General features: G+C 44.6%; 1 protein-coding gene across 1 annotated transcript in view; it reads right to left on the bottom strand.

Moving 5' to 3' along the window:
- LOC105683485 (hemicentin-2) overlaps nt 1–17,200 on the bottom strand; it is a 115,440-nt gene that overhangs the window by 34,151 nt on the left and 64,089 nt on the right. The window contains exons 3-4 of the mRNA XM_048657746.1: nt 6,931–7,121; nt 4,787–4,948 (exon numbers count right to left, since the gene is read on the bottom strand). Of these exons, the coding sequence (XP_048513703.1) occupies nt 4,787–4,948; nt 6,931–7,121 (353 nt within the window). The remainder of the gene's footprint in view (nt 1–4,786; nt 4,949–6,930; nt 7,122–17,200) is intronic.

Below are 17,200 nucleotides of genomic sequence, written 5' to 3'. Positions count from 1 at the left end.
TCGCATCGTCCCGTCGTCGTACACCTTATTTTCCATCGCCCCGTATTTCTCTCTCCGTTCCCCTGCCCCCCAAACTTTTGATTGCGCACCCCCATGTACAACGTATGTATACATATATGTATTCGTACGTACACGCCCGTCTAGCTCCGGTACTGTAACATCCACGTGTGCGAAATCCGGGGGGGTCGTCGACGTTGGGACATTGCATTTACCGTACTCGTACAAGTTGGTTCATCAAAGTGTTATCTATATTAATGAGAAGGGGCCGCCCTTCACGGTTGCTTGCCTCCTTCCTTCCTTCCTTCCTTCCCACCTTCCTTCTACCTTACCGTATTATAGACTCACTTTGTGTGTAGATGCGTTGCACGTAAAACGTGTGATTTTTTTCGCTCCTTTTCTTCCCTCTCTCCCTCAGGTACGGATATCCGCGTATGGAAAAAAGCTCCAATTCCAATTCAATGGAGAAATTGCGGACGCCTCTGCCATCGATACCGTCGTCGTCGTCGTCGTCGTCGTCGTTATTTTGCGAAATTCTCGCGTCTCTTTTTCAACCCGATCCTTCACTCGTCGTGTGTTTTGCCGAAATTCATGAGAACCGTTGTGAGAAGTTTTTAAGTACCCATATCGCGCGACGGGTGGTTCGTGTTATACGTACAAGTATACCGCGTAGCCGGAGATGTGGTGCACACACTGGCTCGGGAAACTTGAAAAGGCTCAAAGTATCTTTCGCGGTGGCAATTTTCGCCCGACTAAACCGAGCCATCCCCCTCCAATTTTTTTTCCACGGTTCGCCTTTTCTCTCTCCTTTTTTCTTCTTTCCCTTCGTTCACCTCTTCCGCCCCTCCGCCGAGTTTCCGTGTACTCTGGCAACAACGATGCCCGGAGACTAGAGAAATGACCTCCGGCTTTGCGGGTCGGAGACCCTCCTAATTGGCAACGACTACGAGACCACCGTAGATACCTCCAGGTATACCAAAGATGAAGACTACGAGCGAACGGATGAAGATGGGTCCGTCGCGAGCATCGGGAAATACAGCTATGATCTCCTACCTACACGGTGGCGCGTCAACCTTTTCCCCACTCGTCGTAGTTGGACTCGTGGGAAATTTCAATCATCCGGATTTAATAGAATACTATACGTATGTTCTGTATTCGCTGCCACGGCTGGGTATCGTACCCTCATTTTATGACGCGATGAACGTGATTAGGATTAGGGGGATGCAGTTATCTAGATAATCTAGATGATCTTAGACACGGCGGATTATCCCCAGGTAATATAACAAGAGTCTTTTATACCTGTACGGTTTCCCCTCGACCGTCGCGCGTGTCATATCGACTGGAATTGGTAAGGCGATCGGAATGGGTATCGGTAGACGTGTTCTGCCGTTGGAACACCGCGGGTGGAAGGAAGAACGAAACAGAGCGAAGCACGAAAAGAATGATTCGCAGATTCGTAAATTCAATCGAAGATCTCATTTGCGTGAGGGGGAAACGAGAAGAAATTTCCGTTCGAATCTCTTCCGCGGCTGTATCGCTTCGGTTCGTAGCAATAATGAAAAACTTATACAATGGAAAAATCACAGCCACATAAGAGATAAAAGATGGAAGTTAGGAAGCTTAAAGTATGCAGCGTTATAAATATACGCGCCGTCGTCCGATACGAATACACGTAGCGTACCTACGTATGTACGTATGCGTCCGTGAAAATATATTAAAAATTCAAGAAGCAATGTACCATTTGACTAGCAATAGGTGTGCATCCGCTTGAAATAGGGGTGACTCCGTTACAGAGTTCCGCGCGTTATGCACGTAGTATATGGCTGGATATATTTATATATATATACATACCGGAGTCGAAGGAATTTTACAGAGAGACACTTGAAGCGGTATACGCCTGTCGTACATTCATAATTTCCCATGGGTACGTTCCGGTAAAAAAAAAAAGCAAAAAAAAAAAAAAAACCAAGAAAAATGAAAAATGAAAAAGGTGAAAAAAACTTGAGATAGTAAAAGAAAAGTAAAATAAATAAACTGGCATAATAACGCTCATAATGGAGACATATTTTATACTCACCACCAACCACTACCAGTTTTTACGTAAAAATACACACACCCCTGAACGTGTACCTGTGCTTCGGTATTATACACATAATAACGCTCCACTTTCCTCTATCTATATACGCGAGCTAACGATGGAAAATTTTATCCCGCGAATCATTTTTACCCCGCGCGTATAATAACTACAGTGCAGCTGGTGTTTGAAATGTTCTTTTATGTACGTACCTCCTCAAGTACGGAAACTTCAAAGTTATTTTAAACTATTTCTTTATTCATTGCAGCATGGATTTCTTTTTCTTCTTCTTCTACTTCTTCTTCTTCTTCTTCCTTCGACTATTGAATTTCCTTTTTTTTTTCAGTTTCCCCTGCCTCGTTAATCGAACATATTTTCGAGTATCCTCGGTATCTCCGAGTATATTTTCTTACGTTCACGTCGCGGTTGGCTTCTTCGTGAAAATCGATGCGTTCGGGTGAAATCTCGTCCAGAAATTGAGCCGCCAACATTTTGTTGCGTGTATAAGGTATGTGCAGGAACAGAAATAAAGTAAGAAATCGAGAAGGGATCGGTCCGTCGTTGGCGTTATCCCTTTACGCGAGGATTCTGATTCTTTTTCCCTTTTTTCCCCCGTCCATTCCCCTTCTTTATAGACAGCTCTTTTGTCTTATTTTTTTGTTTTTGGTTTCAGGTGGTTTACATCGAATCAACTTCTCGCAACACCTCTATTTTATTTCCCGACACCGCACCGTGAATCTCTCCGTTGGCGCGCCCGGCCTTCGAATATGTTTCATTCCTTTCTCGCTGATAATAACCGCGTGATTATTTTCCATTAGGGTAAATTGACACGATCAAATCTTTACTCGTCAACTTTTATTCCTACTTTTTTCTAGTTCTTTCCTTCGTCTAGCTTCATTTATATACCTATACGCACTTCTCTGCTAGCAGAACCAATTTTCACCTCGAACGCACGCGATCCAGTTTCTCCACATGCAATTATTATTGTTCTCTTCGACGTTGACGTCGTAATTGTTATCGTAATCATTATCGTTGTTGTTGATGTTATTATTATGATTATTATGATCATTATTACATCGGTATCGATACCACCGGTATCAATATCAATATCGAGACCTCTTATCACCCATATAATATAGAGTCTGTTTCGGCGTCGAGAGGTCACAAAAAATACGGAGAAAAAACCGACGAGATATCCATTTTATGGATACATATGCGATATAGATTCGTATCGCGTCGTGTACGTTGTCGGTATTTTGCATTTAAATATTACTGTCCGGGAGATGCGAGGGCAGAAATTCCAACCGTCGAATATCATTTGAACTCTTGTATTGTCTAATCAATTTTTTTCTGCATCGCGTCGCATCTCGCATCGCTCCACCGAGCGTGAAGAATACTTTATGATCTTTTACCGGCAATTAACTCGTCAGCCATATAATTCCGGAGTACGTTCACGTTTATATTCGTAGTTTGATGTACCATAAAAGCGTGTCCAGATGAATGAATAAATAAATAATAAAGGTACACGTTGAACATTGGATTTGTAATAAACATTGACACGAACGAATTGTATCCTCCGGTTAATCGTAGGTACCCGTGTCGTCTGCGAAGGTGGAAGTGAAGAAAAAATCGTCGTTTTTACTCAGGAGGGGAACGAAACGAGTGCAGCGAGATAAAATGTCGTCGAAAAATTTCAGCACCATAAATTGTGGTGATTTTTATTTTTGTATTTTTCAATTAGCGGAAATGACTGAATTTAATCTCCCGCATGTGGTGGCGGCGAATTGGGTAGCGGTGGGAGAGCGGGGGCAGTGGGGGTGGAGTCGGTTGGAAGCTGATGTATCAATTGTGTATATTAATCCAGCCGGGGAGGAATCGCCTGGATCCGTAACACGCGGAAAACGAATGAAAATAAAAAGGAAACGCGCGGCACCGGAGGAGCTTTTGTCCGCCGTTCGCGTATGACGTTCGTCCGCCACTGTGTCATCCCCCTTTGCTCACTCGCGGCCCTTTTGTTCTTTCGTTCCTTCCTGTTTTTACCACTCGGTCGCTTCGTGACTCTTGCTCTTCTTCTTCTTCTTATATCCTTGCTCTCCTTTTCTTTTGGTTTCCACTTTCCAGCTCGACACCATTTTCGCGCCCTTCTTCTGCCATGAGAACTCTTTGAAAAACGACTGGGACTATCTCAGATCTAGCGGTTATCTATGGCGTATCTTCTTCGGGAACGAGTGCTATCTACCTATACCTATACGTACGCACTCACACGTGAAGCCGCCGCTGCTGTTTCGAGTTGTAGCTTTTTCAACTTTCGAGTTGCCGTATTTCTATACACGCCCATACCGCTGCCGCCGCTACCCTATGTCTCCCTTGGCGCTGATAAAATCGATTTTTTCCCTTTTTCTTTTCAAGTCCTGGAAGCGTCTGCAGTGTGTTTCTCTTTATATGATTCTTTTTAACTCACCTCTCGTACCGCTATCACGACCTCCCAAAACGAAATAAAAAAAAAAAAAAAACGGAACAACAAATATTTAAACAAAAAAAAAAAAAAAAACCCCCCCGGTGCTTCAGAGTTCTTCTTATTCAGCCCCATCTGCTTTTCCGTTCGGTTCCGATCGATTGGACGAGAAAAGCAGCAGCGTCGTTGAATCGGGTGGTCCGATTCGCTGATAAAAATGAAAGAGAAAAGCGGGAAAGCGAATATAGCGGCGGTCTTACCTGACACTCGTAAGTACCGTTGTCGCGTTTCTGGACGTATTTTATTTGCAGCGTCCAGTCGTCCGAGCCCTCGGGATGTAGTACTTGAAAGCGCTCGTCGTTTGTGTAGGTAAACATCGAGCTGGTCAATATGTGCCAATCCCGACGTCGAATCCATGATATCTGCAAATATATGGATACCGATAAATATTAGCCCTCGTGGGCGTTAAATCTGCACCGCCGACGGTTCTAACGAGGTTCGATATCCCTCTTTTCATCCCCCCCTACCCAAGTCGAATAATATTTCTGCCAATGGCTGATTGCGCTAGTAATTTCATTCCGAACTCAACCATCGCCATCGCCGTCCCCGCGTTTTTATTAATTCGTCTTCACTTTATTTCCTGCGGGGATTCGCCAACTCCGTATTATTCAGCTGAGATTTTCATAAATATTTTATTGACAATTTTCAGATCATTGTATTTTTTAATCGATCATTTCACTTCGTTTCTTTTCTTCTCTCGTATTTCTATTTTCAACGGGTTGTGCACGTACACCTGTACAAATAAATATCCCGCGTATTTCATTACATCAAGTAAATCACGGTTCGTGGTATGAAAGAACCAAAAAAGAAAATCTCGGGGTGGAAAAAAGAAAGTGATAAATCTGTTAAACTTTGAGTTATTTGAAAATGTATGTGCGTGTTTTTTTATCAAGTCGACTTTTGTATCGCCCTCGTATACATACGTATATTTTCTGTTGGACAAATAAAAAAAAAAAAAAGAAAAATTTATATAGAGTCGGTTTAATATACTTCGATATAAATGGTATACCAATGGTATAGGTAATGCACGAGAGGGACTCTATTTGACAAGAGAAATAGGAATTTCTCTGATCGAATTTATAGCTACGGTCCTAAGCGAACGGCACCGGTCGCGATTCTCCGACGTTGGACTCGGTCCTCGTCTATTTTTATCAATTTCTTTATAAAAATTTGAAATTTTTTTCTTCCACCGATATGCGATATTACGACAGTCACTCACTGTTCTACTCCGCTCAACCGAGGGAAAAGGGAGAAGGAGCGAAGGAACAAAAATCAAACCTTTCTTTTGGGGAGTTTTCTCGATGTTGGTTTCGGGTCGCGCGTAAGTATATCGTGACCGGAATAATTAAGGCTCGAAAAATCTGAGCTTTTATCCGGAAACGATTTAGAAAATTGACTCGCTATTTTCCCGGTTTAAGTGCCTCTCGAACACTTTTCGGATATTCTTAATTACGTCGAACCGGATGACGATAAATTTCAAACTTACAAAGCAAAAAAGGGTCCGCGAGCTTTCGCTCGGGACGCGCGTCCCGAATCCCAAAAATCTATGAAAACACGTTCAAGAGAAAAATACGGTCGACATGCTCACTCGAGAAATAAAACTGTACTTTTTCACAGAACACAAGTGAGAGAGGGGAAAAAATGATTATTTTTTATGAACGGAGCTTGCACGGGACGTAGAGATAAATTGAGTTTGTATACGGTGCGCGAGGGCCGGCGGATAGTCGACAAAGGTTCGGCGTCGATGACTTTAGCTTTTGCGCAGCAGCAAAGGCGATATAAATACGGTAGGTATAACGGTATGGCTATACGTTCGATCATTTGATCGAGGTTAAAGGTCGAGGGTCACGGGCTATATTCGTGCGCCGCGTATTAATACGCACCACTCGTCTCTTCCACAAAGTAACTATATTGCCGCGGTAGGTAGAGCTGGAGGTACAGGTAACGGATACGGGATACGGGTAATACATCGATATTATATGTATCTACCCTGTATAAATATACCGTGGCGTCGTCGACGTGTACGTGGCGAGTACGCGGATATGTACGGGGACACGGTTATCCAAAATTGATACGTTATAGCGTACGACACAAAAGCACGATAGAAGCAGAAGAAAGGGACCGTCGAATCGACGAAATCGAACATATCCACGTACTTCGATGGGCATAGATACGAGCGGTCTGGAGGAACGCGAAAAACGAAAAACACCCCTTCTTCGTCGCGTCTCTAGATTTATACACAGTTGTTTTTCTTTTCTTTTCAATTTCAATATTGCATTTACTTTATTCTCCCTTCAAGAATGGTTCGATAGGGCAGGGTGGTAAAAAAAAATTATCCACTTACCTCAGCACCGGAAACGGTACGTTCCGCGAGATTCCGTACTTTGCAGTGAAGGAAAGCATTCCCTCCTAATTGAACCGTTACGTTCGATATCGTGTTGTTGTCGTTCGCGTCGTTGACCCTCTGAAGTTCGTCCAAATTGCTGTACCACAGCGCTCTCCATTCCGGTGCCAAGCTGTAAGGGACTCGCCGACCTGAAGATAAATAAAGACAGCATTCAAATCGAATACAAACAAACCACGGAAGTTCCTCGAGCGGTGAACGCCCGCAACTCCAACTATACCGATATCGTCTTCGTTTATCATCCAATCGCGTCGAATTCCACGTGGAAAAATTATTCAACAGTTAGACAATCTTCGGCCAACGTTGTTTCTAAATGTCCGATTCGCGTCGGTGGAGGGACAACCGAGAGGGATGTGAAATTTTAGCTCCAAAATTCGCGATAGTCGGGGTTATACGATATGAAACGTATACGGCACAGTTCAATCCCAATTTGGCGAATTCTGCGGGGCTAATTGGCCCGCTATGAAGCTGCTCGTTGTCGCGTAATAATTAGACAATTACAACCCGGCCAAGGGCTGCTTTGGATGTTCACGAGCGATTCCTGCGTGTCCCCGTCTTTCCTTTTTCAATTCCCGCTCGCGCCCCCGATCTTTCCTACTTGGGATTTCCACCCCCTCTTCCCCCCGCCGCTCCGGCGCTACTTTTCCTTTCACGACAAGTACCGAAAAGTTTCCATCGTGGAAAATCCGTATCTGACTTTCAAAAGCTACCGGGCTTCAGAATCCTGCCGAGCTTCGAGCTTATATATATATCGAGAAACGGAATTCATTATTCTTCACACACTTTATACAACGAACGGAGGAACGAATAGGGCGAAGGAACGAATGAACGAATGAATGAACGACGTCGCTCGTTTTATTGGGTATTGCTGTATCTGAATCGAAAATGGTATTTCGTTTATCCTCCTTCCTATACTCTTTCGTTCTCCTCTTCAATTTTCCGTTTCTTTTCTCCTTCATTCATTTCACATGAAGGTATCACGTGATCGCCGAGGGTATGGGAAGTAAATAAATGAATATATGAATAAATCAAATTACTCCGGATACACAGGTAGTCGCTGGAAGTGTGCGATATTTTATAAATCATTTATCACGTATTATCATAGATTATGATTGAAAAAAATAAATAAATAAATAAATGAAAAAAAAATGAATAATAAAATTCATTATCGGGATAAATTGAAAGGTTGGAAAAGCCGGAACCATTACTTTTTGAATCCCTAAAATGCCCGGGGGTCTACTTCAATTGATTGTCATTCGACGAAATTTTTCTTCTCTCTCGATATTCTATCTTATACCGCATTGCCGCGAGTCGGTATTGGTAAGAGCCATCGATTTTCACGATTCGATTCACCGAAAAGTACTATGTGTATAATAGTGCTTAGTATTTTATTGAATATGAGCTTTATTTCCAGGAAATTGACTCTTCTAGATGTAAATCGGTTCGCGGGCGAACTGGTGCCGAAGTAGGTGTCGAGAATCGGTTGAAATTGTGTCTCGCGAGCGTGTAGGGCGTACGACAAACTGTACGTGTACATTGGATTGAATCTTACGGGACCACTCGAAGGTGAACAGGTGAGGGAATCGCGTATCGGATGTACGGAGAGCCGCCGTCGGGGCAGGTGGTGCACCGCCGGGGGGGAACGGTCGGTGCTCGCTCGCGGATTATACCCACGGTTAACGATCCGCGGGTCTCGTCACTTGACAAATGGCTTCTCTTAAGTCTCGTAAAACGACCTGGAAACAACTCGCGGGTCGGTGTGAATATTTCGCTATGAAATTGTCAACCGCCCGCATCGCGTCCCTGCCACCCTTACGTCGCGTCGCGTCGCGTCGTCCCGCGCGCGTGAACCTCGGAAAAGGTAACCCGAGGGCGCTACGACGTCACCTTCCTCACCCTCCCCTTACCCATTTTATACTCCCACTTGGGAAACTTCCCACTTTACACTTCGCGTGCTTCACTGGATACATTTTACCACGTTTCCCGTGTACGACTTCCGGGCTAACAACCGATGAGTGACGTTTTTACCTTTTCTCCTTCGCTCCGATTCAATTTCATCGATTAACCACCCGCGGTACGGTACCGCCAATTTTTTCCCCACCCCCCGACACACGAGCTGAAGTACAGTTCGCTACGCGGGATCGTCCTTTTTTTTTTTTTTTTTTTTTCTTCCGTGATGTTCGCAAGTTTATTTTGAGAAAATTGAAAAGTGTCGGGGAGGGTTTCGGGGGGTGTGGGCAGAGTGTTCTTCGGGCGTAATAAAATCCCACCCGTCTCATAACTCGACCCACTTAACTTTTGACCTTCTTACCACCCCTGCAGGTCAAACCGGAAAGAACAACTCCGATCCCTTATATCGGTCCGGTTCTAATTAACTCTCGGGGTGGGGCGGTTGGAAACGGGGAAAAGGGAGAGATAAAAAAATTGAAAAAAAAAAAAAAAATGGAAAGAAAAAAATTGGGGGCGATTCCGCGAGGAGGAGGAGGAGGGAAGAGAAGCGGATGTGTACACGGGGTATCTGTATGGGGGAAAAATAAACGTTGTAGGACGTCGTCCTACTTAGATTGGATCATAAATTTTAGAGTAATTCGATAAGTCGACCTCTTTGATTAAGTTAAAAGTTTTCGTAAACGCGAATCGTATCTTGATACCGAACAACTTAATTAAGTTTCCTTTTCGTATCGTTCGACGGTTCATCTTCTCGAACGAAAATCGTGCCCTAACGATTCTCCGACCCCCTTCGTCCTTTATACGTACACGATATAGTTATATAACGAAACTCCGTTATCCCTTTACGTGGCTATACCCATATAAGTATACCTATCCACTCACGTACATACGTACATACATAAACAACGGGATAAGCAGCGCGCTTTACTCGCCTGGAAAATTACCCCTCGCGATTCCAAATGCGCCGAACATTCCGCCGGCTACACGGAGAATCGACCAATCTGTTTTCTTTCTGCTACAGAACTGAGGGAACAAGGGGGAGAGGGTTCGGTGAAGAGGAGAGAGATAAAAAAGGGTGATAGGGAGAAAAGCTTCGCTTGTTATACACTCGGGAACTTTTTTTTCCCTCCCGGATTTCTTATTTTCTATTTTTGATTAAAATCTCGATTGGCGGGTCGTCCGATCGATAATAATACATACGCGGATCTGTAATTAAGCGACGAACGAATCAACCGGGGCGACAAAATCTGTCGAGCGGCGCGCTTGAGTGACGGCAGAGTGAAGTTCAAATGTCATTTCCACTTGATGTGTGCTTCGACCGTGCGTGGCTCGAGCGATTCCCTGATTCCTACCGATGCAGCGATGCAATAGCGTTCGCGTTCGCTACCCCCATGCCCCTTCGATACATTTCAGGGTATTTACCTAGCGTATGACGTGTTGCACGCCTCGTGCTCTCCGCTCACAATCAGTTTGGGATCGTCATAACTTCTCTGTTTGGATAGGTGCGCAGTCCAGCCGCGGTACAGGTAAGTGTTCGATGAAAAATTATCATCGGACGTGAGATAATCGGCGAACGATCGTCTCGATCCGCTTTCAGATTCCTCGTTTCTTGTATTTTTTTTTTTTTTTTTCTACTCCACTGCAAATCCTCGCGCGTCCTCGCGTTATTTGTTTCGAGTTACGTCCGTATCTGGAAAGGAAGCGGAAAAGGACGAGGAAAAATAGGGGATGATTTCGATCTGCCTACGTTACGCGCGCGATGGGGAAAATAGGCTGGAATGGAGAAGCGAGAAAAGAAAAGCCGAAATTTCGCGACAGGGTGGCGTGTGTACTACGGTGGGAAAAATGAGGCGAAAGAAAGGGGGGAAAAAATGGAAGACGAGAACGAAGACAAAGAGATTAGCCGGAAAATCGGCGAGCAAAGCCAGGAAGATACGTGACAAAAATTACCAACCGCTAGGAGATATGGTTTCCGCGGTTTCTTCTACGTGATACGTCCCATGTATCGGAGAGAAGAAAGACAAAAAAATGATGAACGCAGCGCAGACCAACCGGCACCGGTCTAACTTCGTATCTTTCCAGACTCATCGTCACCTTAATTAACTCGATTCTACGTCGCAGCCCGACTGACGAGCGCGAAATAAGTTGTTCCTTATTAGTGATACTTCACGCTCTACCAGCTGACCATCTCTTTCGAGTGTATTCTTATTCCTTGTTCCTCCCCCGGCGACGAGGGAGAATATGCGTGACTGTACGTCTGTAAATCTACCCGGCCTTTGTCTCAGCCTTTGCTCTCGTACGGCACAATGGACTCCTCCCTTCGGGGTTGGGCGGGTTCCTTTTGAAAATCTCGACAACTTCTCTCCGGTGCAAAGTCGCGGAGACGCAACGGAGATGACAGAAGTTACCGTGAAATTTTCAAGTGATTGGAGATGGAGGAAAAAATGTGTACCGTCTCCGCACTTCGAGGGCTGTTGAAATTTTGAAGGTAGAAAATAGGATCGTGTAACGTATGTTGTATTATTCTACGAAAGAAGTGTATCTCGAACCGCTTTTTATCTAAGATTATATTTCCCACGTGGCTAGGACGAGTCAGGACTCGTAGGACTCGAGACTTTTTTCTCCTATTTTCGTCTCTTCATTTTCTTACGCTCGCCTATTACTCCTGAGAGATGAGATCCTGACAAGTCTTTTTTTTCCGGCGTAAGCACGGGGTGCGTATACCGTCTCCGTTCCCTTGTTCGACTATCTCCTCTCCGTGTCCTCCATTTTTTTTCTCTCTCCTCTTTCTTTCCGTGCCTTTGAATTCCTGCAGGACGCGAAATTTCGAAAACGTCCTCTCTCCGGGTAGTCGCCAGCAGCGGGTCGCGGCAACATTTTGAACATCTTTTCGTATCTTTCGACGTATACCCGAGGGAAATTCGGACCCGCTTCGCTCGAGGCAAACGATCGAATATGTTATGCGATTTCGGAAGCTTTTGTTTCGCGAAATTCTACCCCCCCTGCCGCCGCCTCCCTCGCATCCTCGATCCGGCCGGATCCGAACCCGCCCCTCCAGATTGAACAATTATTATCAGCGTCGCGCCGCGTACAACGCGCCTATGGGTACAGCGTTTTTTTCTTTTTTCTATATTCTTTCGTCGCGTCGAACTTCCCCTCGAACGATTTTCTTCGACCCTAAACGAATCCCCGCGGAAGATCCGATCGGTAATTATATCTGTAAGCCGCACCCTAAAATCGTCAATTATCCCACACCCGGATCATAACTCCCTTACAGGATGATCGAGAATCGAGTCTGCGTCTGATGTGCGGATCTCCCGTCGTCGTCGTTTGCCGCGCGTCGGAAACTTTGAAATTATCGGTTTTCCTCCGGGATATATCAACATCCCCCCAGGAGCCGCTGCAGCTTCCAGTTGCGTAGGTGCACGTCTGCGGCGTAGGGTGGATGCCCGGGTGAGAGAGGAGGAAAAATTGGTTACGCGGGGGTTGCGGATCCCCTCGCTACGCCTCCGATATAATATCCATACCTTTATTTTATTTGGACGTTGGAAGGACGTCAGACGCCGACGTGAGATGTCCCCGCTCTTTTTCATCCCCCGTCACGCCGGCTTTCCCCCACCTCCGCCGTTCGTTACACACCGATGTCAAAATTTACGCACCCCCGTCCACGGGTACGCGTAGACGGGGGGTGCGCCAAGGTGAACGCCGTGTATACGTATAGTTGACAAGTTTATCAGGGTGGCTTATGAGTTTTTCTTAGGAGCGGTGTGGAACCTCTTCAACCGCCCCGCCTTTCCCGGCGTCGACCTTCGCCCCCTTTAAACCCGGTCGAAAAAAGGGGAGGAAAAATACGGGGAACGTAATACCCGTTACGTAACGCGGAGACGAACCCAGGGACACACTTAAGATGAGATCTCTGATTTATATTTCATATACACACGTGTTCCACACGTACGTTGCGTACGTGTACGCGCGACACGTATAGAGCATCGAGCTGTGTATGTATAGGGGTTGTTGTAAAAGTAGACGGACGAAACAAGGGACAGAGGTGGGTGATTCTATATAATGTACGTATATATATATTTTTTTATTCCATTTTTTCCTCTCTTTTTCCCTAGGCTTGCGTTTTATACGTTCGTGTATAGGTATATACACGTATATACGGGGTCCCTTGTTTTTATCCAATCGTAAAGCTTAAGCGTGGGGAATCGAACGGAAAATATCCTTCCGAAACGCGGAGCATCCGACGGACGTACACGGTTTATTTTATCTTTTGTATTTTTTGCTCCTTCTTTTCCTCTCGCTTTCCATCGTATTTTTCTTCGCTGTTTGCTGATTTTCGACCGCACCAGTTTTACCAATTTTCTTCTTTATGCTCTCACAGCTGTTTTCTTGTTTTTCGACTCAGCGATTTTGTACATAATATTTATCCTTGCAGATGAGCAGGTACACTATATTTTCCCTTCGAATATATTCCGCGCACGTGAAAATTGGGGCCATTTTTGCCGTCTCCTTTTTCTGCCATCTACCATTTTTTCGAATCAATTCTCCACTTCTTCTCACCGCACCGTGACGAGCGTGAGCGTAGGCGTGGTGCGTGCACCGGTCGAATTATTATTTGAAAAAGTTTGCCAGTAGAATTTCGAATGGAGGACCATCGATGCCCTCCGCAGCTGATGAATTTTCTCGGCGTTACACGTTGTGTAATCGAATTTTAGTCGCCGCGTGTATCTCGAACCAGCTTTTCTTCTCCTCCGTTATGTACATACATTGTTACCGAAGTGGAGGGGCTTACAAACTTTATAACGGGGTATGACTTCGTACACGTAGACGAGTATACGAGTATGCAGGTTCTGTTTAATAAATATTTAATATCTTCGAGTAAAAGTCCGACCAACAAGTAGCCCAGTCAACAGCGTAGATACGATATACGCAAATACGTTAAGTACACGTCGAAGTAAAGTTTTCAAAAGACCTACAGCGAAGCAATTTGAATGATTGTTAATTCGTCGAATGTATAAAAGATATTAATAACGTTATCATCGATGGAAAAAAACGTAGAAACGAACTCTATTTTATGTCTTGCGTAGCGATAACAACGGGGATAATAAAACAAGCGATTCCATTTTTCTCTTTCTTTTCGCATCTCAACCAGAAGGAGGAGTAGAAAAAGTCCAAAAAACCGTGTCATCGGAGTGCGTGCGAATTGTTGTATATCGTGGTGAGAGGTGTAAATGGTCACGAGGCATGCTCGTCCTCGGAAATAACAACGTGAAAAAAGAGAGAAGTTAAAAAATTGGATTGGATAGCGAAAAAAAAAAATAAAAAATATTAGAAAGAAAAAAGGACTACAAGGACTCGGTATAATAAATTCTATCTCCGTTATACCTCGTGCTGACCAATAGTTTTTTTTTCTCTTTTATTTCTTCTTCTCTTTTTTTTTTTTATGCAAATGGTTTTGTATTAGCTCTCGCGGGCTTGACTGTATTGTTTAGATACACATGTACCAGGCGGTATATAAATGTGAATGGGAATTTATGTGCATGTGAATAGAATTTTAACACAGGGGGTGCCCTATTCGGAAGAGGGCCGTATTAGGATATTTCGCAAATTACACCCGGGCCGCTGTTCAAATGTGGTTCTCTTGCGGGAACCATACGATTCGATTGTAAAATATTTGTCGGCATTGAATCCGGTTCTCGTAATATTTCGATACTCTTACGCGTCCCGTCGACTATTACACCCCGTCCGTACTTGTGCATCCCTATTCAGATGTACAAACTGCATTAAATTCTCCGTTGAACTGCAAGCTCGGAGAAATTCCGGATTATCAAACCGGGTTGATCAGTCCTTACACTTGACTCTTCGATAAAGTTTCTATACAGCTAAACGCGGATTTCCCAACCCCCACGCCCCCACGCCCCCACGCCTCCTTGCTCCCCGTCTTCCCACTTTCGCGTCTCTGTCTCGTCGTTGAACTTTATTATATGTATTCAGAAGCATTTACTCCACCAGAGTTTGGAATCCGTAATCTATAGGGAGCGTATATAGTTTATCCGACTGTTCCCTCGTTTGAAAAGCTGAGTGTATTGTGTCTGCAGAAATACACGGAGGGGTAAGAACCGGGAAGTCGTAATCCCCGCTGTTTAAATTTTCTGTCAATTTTCCGACGCAACGGCGTAAAAACGCGAGGAATTTCCAATCGTCACAAAAATCGATCGAAATTCGACACATGAAATAACGAAAGCATCCGTCACCCCACGCAGCGCGTTATTTCCATCTAACCAGCAGCGAACGATTAATAATTTATATTTTTTTCTTCATTCGTTCAACTTTTATTTCATTTCGTTCTATTTTTTTCTACCATTTTTCCTCTATTCTCTTCTTTTGTCAACACCTTTTCATCCCCTGCACTTGATGCGCTCTGCGCGGTAATGATTGATGAAAATTTTGACCCATTTTTTAGCGAAAAACTTTTCCCTTTGTAACGCGGTACGCGGATGTATGAGAACCTGCCGCTTGTTCGTTTCCATATAGTTACGTGTAAAACTCTGCGTTTCTCGCCACGCCACCCCCAGACGTACGTGAAATTCCATTTTTCCTGCACGCCACACGTACGACCTACTCGCGCGGGAACGACACGAAAAATCGGTATGCCCCGAACGTTGAAATACACGAAGAAGTTACGCGCGCGTAACGTTGCAACGATCGCAGGTTTTTCTACGAATGAAAAACTATTCCCTCGGCCGGGTGGGATACCCGATCGCGACAACGCCGGCTCTTCCTCCTTATCGTTAATCACCGGGGGTGCCTAAAATGGCGCCTACGACGTGTACACGCGGAAGTGGAATACGAGCTTCGGCCGCTCCGCAATAATGGAATAAAAAAGCTGAGATAGAATGAATAAAATAAAGCGATGCTAACGGGGTTTCGAATTGATTAACCAACCGTTGAACCGTGTGACCTACAGCAATAAATATTCGCATTGAAAACTCTACTAGGCGTACCGCTATAACGCTCGCAGATATATGATTTATTTACCGGCTCGAAACTCAAACACATGTACGGAACATGAAACGAAAAAATTTGACTGAAAAAAATGTTGAATTTGGGCGGAAAAAAAAAAGAAACAAAAAAAAAAAAAAAAAACAAGTAAGAACGGTATCCGCATCCACGGACTTTGCATGCATCGCTCAAGGTGTACAGGGATTTTGATTTTCCGATGAATATTCCGATCCGTTTTACCTATAGCATCGTTATACATTCCACGTGTAGGTATACAGGTACGGGCATGTGGACGGGGACTTTCATCATCCCTCGACGAGACGTATAGTTATATTCTGTGTCGTACGAAACAACTTACAGTGCTAACCAAAGATATAACGTCGAACCCTATCGACGTATACCTACATAGAAGATAGAAAAATCCGTGTATACATTATCCCAGATTTATGTATATAATTTACTACATACCTATGTATATTTATAATGCCTATGTACCTATGCATAATAGTTTATGTACACGTACGTAGGTATATGCTTGAAGTAGGGGTATCGGGTATCCCCGTTCACCTATATATCTATTTTGTATTACATAAGAAAGCACAGGACCGTAAGTCCCTGCAGCTTTTGCAGGTATAATGTACGTCACATATATATCTATGAGGAAGTTAGGTATTACGTATTACCTATACGTAAGTACATACCCATAGAGAAAACACCCCCACATCTGAACAGCTACTAGAGATAGGAGATCGCCCTCTTCTCAAGGATATGCGGGACGCAGGATATATACCGAGGGAAGGGGGGGTTTAGGGAGAGTGGTGCCGTATGGTTTCCAATATAACCTTACTGTGTACCTATATCTCTGCACGTGTATGTATGTATATATATATAGAGGAGCTTGCGAAAGAGTGATTCGAAAAACGGTCCGCCGACTTATCTCGTGGACACACACCGGGATGCTTTCTACACTCTAGGCCAATATCCTGGGGATTGTACCTGCCGTTCCTGTACATCCTCCCTTTGCACCTACCCCTTCCTAAATCCCCCCGTGTCCCTTGCCCCCTTGCCACCTTCACCCCCGCGCCGCCCCTCCGTCTCCGTCCCTTTTTCGGTTGGGAAAATCCCTGCACGGTGTAATATGCTCGATGAATACTTTGAAGCGCGAAAAATCGCTGCGACGCCATTAGAAAACGGGATGGAAAAATCGCGAAACAAGAATATGCCTCGCGGAGCCCGCCGTATTTCGTCCGACGCT

Source organism: Athalia rosae, chromosome 6 (genome assembly GCF_917208135.1).
Source record: "Athalia rosae chromosome 6, iyAthRosa1.1, whole genome shotgun sequence".
NCBI classification, from domain to species: Eukaryota; Metazoa; Arthropoda; class Insecta; order Hymenoptera; family Athaliidae; genus Athalia; species Athalia rosae.
Note: the sequence above shows the minus strand (reverse complement) of the source record. Positions and strands in the feature narration are given on the sequence as shown.